The sequence below is a fragment of the Zea mays genome, chromosome 8, assembly GCF_902167145.1.
Source record: "Zea mays cultivar B73 chromosome 8, Zm-B73-REFERENCE-NAM-5.0, whole genome shotgun sequence".
NCBI lineage: Eukaryota > Viridiplantae > Streptophyta > Magnoliopsida > Poales > Poaceae > Zea > Zea mays.
The window spans coordinates 79,691,815-79,699,734 of NC_050103.1; the positions used below are offsets into that span (position 1 = coordinate 79,691,815).

A 7,920-nucleotide genomic window follows, 5' to 3' on the forward strand; every position below is an offset into this window, starting at 1 on the left:
GATGAGACATCGAGCATGTTACGACATTTACTGAGCTCGATTGGCAGGGTGGGGAGACGAATTTGGCATGGATCTTCTCTGGACACCCATCCACCTCGTACGCCTCCGAGATCTGCTTGAACTTGTTCTCAACCTCCTTGATGTTGGGGTTCTTGTCGGGGTGCCATTTCATGGCGAGCTGCGACCGAGGGCGGGAGGCACAGGGGCGGAGACAGATGTCCTCCGCGCTGGTCTAGATGTCCTAGACAGCCACACTCGTGTTCGTGGATGAGGCAGCCACGCCCTCGTCTGGCGAGAGAGGAAGGTGATGGGGTCGGTGAACTCCGACTCCGTGGATTTCTTGGAACCCCCTGTCACCATCGTCGGCGAAGGCGACATCGATGTGCTAGGGTTTTGGGAGCCGACGACGGGAAGCAGACGCGTGGAGGAGAGGTGGAGGCGGGGTTTGAGGAGGGGACATAAATGTGGACCGGAGATAGTGGCCACTGTTTGCGGGGGGAGGGGGGGCGAGTGGATCGGCGACAGGTAGTTGGGAGCGATGGCAGAGACGAGGGCGCCATAATAGATCATATCGAGTGAGAATAGGGAGCAACATGTTGCGATTTAGAAAGGATTGAGATGGTGTGGCTCGACCAGTGGGCAACAATAGACTAGGGCTTCTTTTAGAGAATAGGGTTTCTAATACATAATATATATATATATATATATATATATATATATATATATATTAATATCTTATATGCCTTGTATTAAATTGGTTTTACGTGCTCCAACAGATATATCTAAACTCATAAATACACAAGGTTGTTTTTTAAAGATGGCACGCTTTATTAGAGTAGAAAAGATCCCTTTGGCAACCCAATTCGAGTTCCATCGCACCGCATCATCACCCCACGCAGGTAGGGTTTTCCTTCCTTTCGGCCTCGCCGCGTCGATCTCCGTCAATCCACCCGCCCGCCCCCTACCCAAACCCTAGGGCTTCCAAGGTCCAAGCTTGCCGTTGATGGGGCGCAAGAAGAACGTCGCCATCGACGACGACGAGTACTTCTTTCCGCAGGACGACGCGGCCGACCCAGCCCCGCCCCCGCCCGCCCCCGCCGCCGCCGACAAAGAGAAGTCCAAGAAGGGCGGCAAGAAGGGAAAGAAGGGGGGCAAGGCTGCCGCGCCCGACGACGACGACTACGAGCCCCCTCCCCCGCCGCCGCCGGCCGCCGACGAGGACGATGACGGCGAGCCCATCAACCTCGTCTTCACCGGCAAGAAAAAGAAGAAGAAGGGCGCCACTCCCGCCGCTCCCTTCAGCGCCTTCAGCGCCCTCGGCGAGGAGGGCGAGGACCAGGATGAGGAGGACCCCGCCCCGTCTGCCGCAGCCGAGCCGGAGGCCATCAACGATCCGGCGGAGGACGACGATGACGTCGTCGATTTCGATTTCAGCAAGGCCAAGAAGAAAAAGAAGAAGGACAAGGGACCTCGCTCGGCACCTGCCAAAGACGAGGATGTCGAGCCTGCTCCGCCACCCCCACCTGTGGCTGAGGAGGAGGATGAGGAGCCCCCAGTGATTGCCGCAGCAGCTGCGAAGAAGCCGCAGAAGAAGAAGAAAAAGAAGGGTGCGTTTATGATGGATGGTGAGAATGTCGACCAGATCCTTGCGGGGATGGAGGATCCTCAGCTCATGGATGAGCCTGAACCAGAGGAGGTGAAAGCTCAGGATTCTGTGGCTGCCCCTGATGCGGATGATGCCACGGGAAAGAAATCAAAGAAGAAGAAAAAGAAGGGAGGGTTTACGATGGATGTGGATGGTGAGGAGTTTGACCAGATCCTTGCAGTTATAGATGACCTTCCGCCTCCTGAGGAGGAGCCTGAGCCCAAGGACCCCAAGGATGAGGGTACTGCAGCTACTGCTGCCCTTGTGGATGATGCTGAAGGGAAGAAATCGAAGAAGAAAAAGAAGAAAAGTGGAAGGACAGCGAAGGAAGAAGAGGAGTTGGACAAGATTCTTGCTGAGCTTGATGGAGTCCCTCCAGTGGAGGAGGACAAACCCACTCAGGCACCACAATCTGCTGCTTTGGCCAAGGAGGACGTTGGTGCTGCAGAGGATGGTAATGTGGAGGACAAAGCTGAGGAAGGAGGAGAGGTGGAATCTGCTGCTGCCAAGAAGAAGAAGAAGAAGAAGGAAAAGGAGAAGGAGAAAAAGGCTGCAGCAAAGGGAGCGGAGTCTAAGAAAGGGGAGGAGCAAGAGGCACCTAAAGGCAAGGTTGACATGAAGAAGCTCCCTAAACATGTTCGTGAGATGCAGGAAGCACTTGCCAGAAGGAAGGAAGCTGAGGAGCGACAAAAGAGAGAGGAGGAAGAGCGATTGCGGAAGGAGGAGGAAGAGCGTCTGCGACGTGAGGAGGAGGAGAGGAAAGCAGAGGAAGCAAAGAGGAGGAGGAAGGAGAGGGAAAAGGAGAAGCTGCTCAAGAAGAAACAGGAGGGTAAACTCTTGACTGGGAAGCAGAAGGAGGAAGCAAAGAGGTTAGAAGCCATGAGGAGACAGTTTCTTGAGCAGAGTGAACTCCAAAAGGCTGAGGATGCTGCCCCTGAGACCAAGAAGAGGCCAATATATGATTCTAAGAAAAAGAAAGCTCAATCAAAGGCCACAGAGACTGCAAAAGTAGTCGAAGAACAACAGGAAGAACTCAATGAAGTTAACAATGACGAGGAAGAATATGTGCTCGTGGATCAGGAATCTCAATCTCAGGTTGAGGAATCTGATGAGAAAACTGAACCTGACCAGGAGACTGAAGAGCCAAAACCAGAAGAGGACGAGGAAGATGAGGATGAGTGGGATGCAAAGAGCTGGGATGATATTGATGTCAACTTGCCTAAGATAAGCGCTTTTGATGAGGAAGAGGCAAAGCCTATTGTCAAGAAGGCTGAGCCTGTCCAGAAGCAGGAGAATAATAAAGCTCAACCTGCAATTCCTGCTGCCAAAAAGCTTGTTCCTTCTGTTGCAGACTCTAAAAAGAGTGAAACTGATGATGTGGGTGCCAGTAATGGAAATGTTAAGAGGCACAAAAAGAAAGGACCTGTGAAAGAGGATAACTCTAAGAGTGGTAGTGACCTCAGATCACCAATCTGCTGCATCCTTGGGCACGTCGATACTGGAAAGACAAAGCTACTAGATTGTATTAGGCGCACTAATGTCCAAGAAGGCGAAGCTGGGGGTATTACCCAACAGATCGGAGCAACATACTTCCCTACTGAAAACATTAGAGAGAGAACTAGGGAGTTGAAAGCTGATGCTACACTCAAGGTTCCAGGCCTGCTTGTTATTGATACCCCTGGGCATGAGTCGTTCAGTAATCTGCGTTCGAGAGGTTCAAGTTTGTGTGATATTGCCATTTTAGTTGTTGACATCATGCATGGGCTTGAACCTCAGACAATTGAATCCCTGAATCTTTTGAAGAGTCGAGATGCAGTGTTCATTGTTGCTTTGAATAAGGTATATTTCTGGAGTTGTCCTTTGACGTTTTTTATTCCTTACTATTTTTGTTACTTATTCATTGCTTAATATGTTTATTTTCACTCTATAAAGGTTGATCGTCTCTATGGTTGGAAGAAATGTCCAAATGCTCCTATTGTGAAGGCTTTAAAACAACAAAATGAAGATGTTAAGAGGGAGTTCAATATGAGACTCACAGATGTGAGTGAACATCACATTCATTGTTTCCCTTTCTTTTTAACAGAAAAAAATCATTATGCATTGCTTTGATTAAAACATGTGCGTGCGTTGTCCAACAGATTGTTACACAATTCAAGATGCAAGGAGTGAATACTGCTTTGTACTACAAGAACAAGGAGATGGAAGATACCTTTAACATAGTGCCTACGAGTGCTGTAAGGTTTGTTCATTAGCTTACTGCTTCGTTTATTTTTACGCATTACATGTTACATCACATCCCATTGTTGCCATCAATGATGAGTTGTTGACATGTTATGCACTGCTCTTACCAGTGGTGAAGGTATTCCTGATTTGCTTCTGTTACTGGTTCAATGGACTCAGAAGACAATGGAAGAAAAACTCACTTTTGTTGATGAAGTCCAGGTAATGTACTTTGATCTTTATTATACCATTACAGAAAAATGCATTCTTATCGATTGTCTTGTTGTGTTTCAGTGTACTGTACTGGAAGTCAAGGTTGTTGAAGGCCATGGTACTACAATTGATGTTGTTTTGGTCAATGGTATACTCCATGAAGGAGATCAAATAGTTGTTTGTGGCATGCAGGTAGATGTTATTTTAATTTATATTTGAAGTGCTAAAATTGGAGCAGAACTTCAAGATGCCTAATGTTCTTGTGTTTTTACATAGGGACCCATTGTGACAACTGTCAGGGCTTTGTTAACACCACACCCAATGAGAGAGCTTCGAGTTAAGGTGAGTATCTGATCATGCTACAGGTTTGATTATTTGGATATTCACACCCAGCAAGATACTCTTGGATTGTCAGGTGAAAATCATTTTATTCTGGGAGGATTACTGTTGGTTACACTTTGGTTGGTACTTGGTAGATGTAGGTAGGTTGTGCCACACAGATGTTACTGCTCTTTGTGGTAAACAACCTTGTGTGGGGGTCATGTTATGGATTTGCTGGTATTGAACCCAAAGAAAAAAAATGTAGGTGCAGACAGCTAATACTTGAACAGCTAACCATCGTTACATAAAAGTACGACAAGTTTGATTTATGCTCACTGTGGCCTTCTGAGTTATCTAGTTCTAAATAATCAAAATAGTTATAATAAGTAGAATTCCTCTACCAAGAGATCTAAAGACTACATTCTAGAGTGGTGGGTTTGGGTGTTGTCAAAGGTGGTCCTGGTGTCACTGGCCTTGTCATTCCTGTATATCATCATCATGAAACCACCTCAGTTCATTTAAGAGTACCTACTTTCACATTACCATGCTTAGTCATATGAAGCATAAACAATATCCAACTGCCATTTGATTGTTTGATTCCCCTTTTAGATGGTTGTATGGTTTGGCCATTCAAGTTTATGTCACTTGAATGCCATTAATTTATTTTAGCAGTATTAAATTGTTCCTAGTTTAATGATTCAAGTTGAAGTAATACACACAAAACTTCTATTTTCAGGGCACCTACATACATCATAAGGAGATCAGAGCTGCACAAGGAGTCAAAATATCTGCTCAGGTGGATCCAGTTTTTCAATTTGGCATTTCTGAGTTGTATGGCAGTGTATTAATGATTGCTTTCTTCAGGGTCTCGAACATGCAATTGCAGGGACAGCCCTTTACGTGTTAGGACCTGATGATGATTTAGACAAACTGAATGAAGCTGTTATGGAAGAGATGACACGGGTTAGGAGCCGGATTGACAGGAGTGGTGAAGGTGTCTATGTACAGGCATCTACCCTTGGGTCTTTGGAAGCTCTCACTGAGTTCTTGAAGAGCCCTGCTGTGAATATTCCCTTCTGTGATTTCAGTATAGGGCCAGTGCATAAGAAGGATGTTATGAAGGCTAGTGTCATGCTTGAGAGAAAGAAAGAATATGCAACTATCTTGGCCTTTGATGTCAAAGTGATGCCTGATGCCCGCGATCTCGCAGAAGAGTCCGGTGTGAGGATCTTTGTGGCAGATATAATATACCATCTGTTTGATCAATTTACAGCATACATTAAGAACCTCAAGGAAGAGAAGAAGAAAGAAAGCGCTGAAGAAGCTGTGTTCCCTTGTGTTCTTAAGATTATGCCAAACTGTGTCTTCAACAAGAAGGACCCAATCGTTTTGGGTGTTGATGTCCTTGAAGGAATAGCCAAGGTACTTATCTATCATCAGCATTCTACTGTTAGTCTATTTTTTCCATATTGCTTTTGTCAGGACCTGTCAGGGCCCAAGGGGGCAGCGGCAAGGAGCAGCAGCAAGGATAGGATTAGTTGATTAGATTAGGCAGCAAGCATCCTTATCCCCTTGATTAGATAAGTTAGAGGTTTAGATAAGGTTTGTTAGATCTGGCTGGCCTATTTAAAGGGGCAGCCGGCACATCATTCAATTAAGCAAGAATTAGAAGGAAGAAACTTCCTCTTGCTCGGCCATGGGCAGAGGCCCCGGACCGGCGTTCCTGCCCCCATCTCAGCAATGGGTCTGCAAGTCTGAGCACTGTTTGAAAGGCGTCCAGACGGCGGTCCAACACGTATCTCCATATCAGCAGGAGCTTGAGTAATCACAACTTGTGACTTGTATCAAGTCAAGCTACTATGTTTTGGCTTTCCATGTTATGACTACTGACCATATTTTCAGATATGTATATTGTGCTGATTTCTTGGTTTCCCTTGTCATCTAGGTGGGAACTCCTCTCTGCATACCCAGTAAAGAATTTATTGATATTGGGAAGATTGCCTCAGTTGAAATCAACCACAAGCAAGTTGATATGGCTACAAAAGGCCAAAAGGTTGCTATTAAGGTTGGTGCCATCATATGCAACACTATTCCAAGATGTTATTGTGGATTCTGTATATATTATTATAATCGTTTTCTGGGTTGGTAAACAGATTATTGCGAACAATTCTGATGAGCAGCAGAGGAGCTTCGGCAGACACTTTGATATGGAAGATGAGCTTGTCAGCCGGATATCAAGAAGATCTATTGATATTTTGAAACAGAACTACAGGGCAAGTCCAATTCTTCTCTTTTGTTTTTCATGTGAGGTCATGTAACTCTGTGCAAATTACTGATTTTTTCTCTTTTAATTATTAATGCAGGAGGATTTGACAACTGAAGACTGGAAACTTGTTGTAAAGTTGAAATCAATATTGAAGATACAATGAAAAGCCCCCTCCCCTAACACACCTGCCCATGAATTTGGGAGTTGTGGTTCTGTGGCGCCACACCTATCTCTAGTTCTCTACACCGGAGTTCCCCAGGGAGGGTTACCAATTTTGATACGGTTTGATTTTTGTAATTTGCTCGGAAGGCGCTTCATTTTACAACCACATTCCGTAATAACATAATATTTTGTGTTTGTTTCTGTACTTTTCATGAACTCTGAAGCCTCTCACCAACGAATTGTGTAATACTACATGCTATGGAAAATCTGTGCTGTTTACGACATGGGGAGGCCTTGCCTTGGCTAGTTTGGGAACTCAGATCCTCTCTAGGATTGAAGGGAACGAGGGGGAAGGGAAATTAGTTTGTTTCCCTGTATTTTCCTTAGTCTCGAGAGTATGCATTTGAGTTCTCAAACTAGCCCTAAAAGTTGTGGCTTTACATCTTGACAAGAAGAGATTAATAGCTTGACAAGAAGAGATTATAGATCCACCTATGCTTACTTGTTTGTTTTTATTGTGTTGTACTATTATCTAATAAAGTAAAAGGAAACATTTATACCTCACGTTAGGCGTTAGGCTGCCCTCCTTATCTCACTCTATTTTAAACTACAATGCAATATCCAGTATAAAATAATATTTTATATGTTAGTATACACGGTCTGCTCGAGAAAGCTTTACAAGCTAAACTGTTCTATGCATCGTTTTTTTTTCTCGGATCATTACAACAACTGACTATAGTATAGATTGATTGCAACAGTTCTAGTTAATCTAGTAAGTAGATGGTATGCACTAGATTAATTTTCTAGCAAGTAGATCTATTGTTTTTTGCATGATCTTTTATGCTATGACGTTCAAATCTATTATATATTCTATGTACTTGCTATTGTTATTTTTAGATACAAGATATTACTCCATTGTCGCATCTTGGATATCACGATATCTTCTTTCTTATTCTGATTTTGGTTTAGGGAACCGTTAAAGAAACTAGGATGTAACTTGACTGAGACATCTTTCTAGTTATTTTCTTTTCTTCCAAACAGGGAGTTCTTTATATTTTTATGGTCCGCTACCACTTGAAAGATCATGAGTTTT

The 7,920-nt window shown here is 44.5% G+C and overlaps 1 protein-coding gene across 1 annotated transcript; it reads left to right on the forward strand.

The window, feature by feature from the left end:
* Positions 1 to 872: 872 nt before the first annotated feature.
* On the forward strand, positions 873 to 7,109 carry LOC100384185 (uncharacterized). The gene is made up of 11 exons (NM_001362249.1): positions 873 to 3,484; positions 3,578 to 3,685; positions 3,784 to 3,884; positions 3,997 to 4,087; positions 4,160 to 4,270; positions 4,355 to 4,420; positions 5,136 to 5,195; positions 5,264 to 5,821; positions 6,345 to 6,464; positions 6,553 to 6,672; positions 6,763 to 7,109. The coding sequence occupies exons 1-11, from the start codon at positions 1,004 to 1,006 to the stop codon at positions 6,826 to 6,828; spliced, it is 3,882 nt and encodes a 1,293-aa protein (NP_001349178.1). The 5' UTR covers positions 873 to 1,003; the 3' UTR covers positions 6,829 to 7,109.
* Positions 7,110 to 7,920: the final 811 nt, after the last annotated feature.

Coding starts and splice junctions, on each gene's coding strand:
- LOC100384185 (NM_001362249.1), top strand. CDS start 1,004: ATGGGGCGCAAGAAGAACGTCGCCATCGACGACGACGAGTACTTCTTT. Junction 3,686..3,783: donor TCAATATGAGACTCACAGAT/GTGAGTGAACAT, acceptor GTTGTCCAACAG/ATTGTTACACAATTCAAGAT. Junction 5,822..6,344: donor TCCTTGAAGGAATAGCCAAG/GTACTTATCTAT, acceptor CTTGTCATCTAG/GTGGGAACTCCTCTCTGCAT.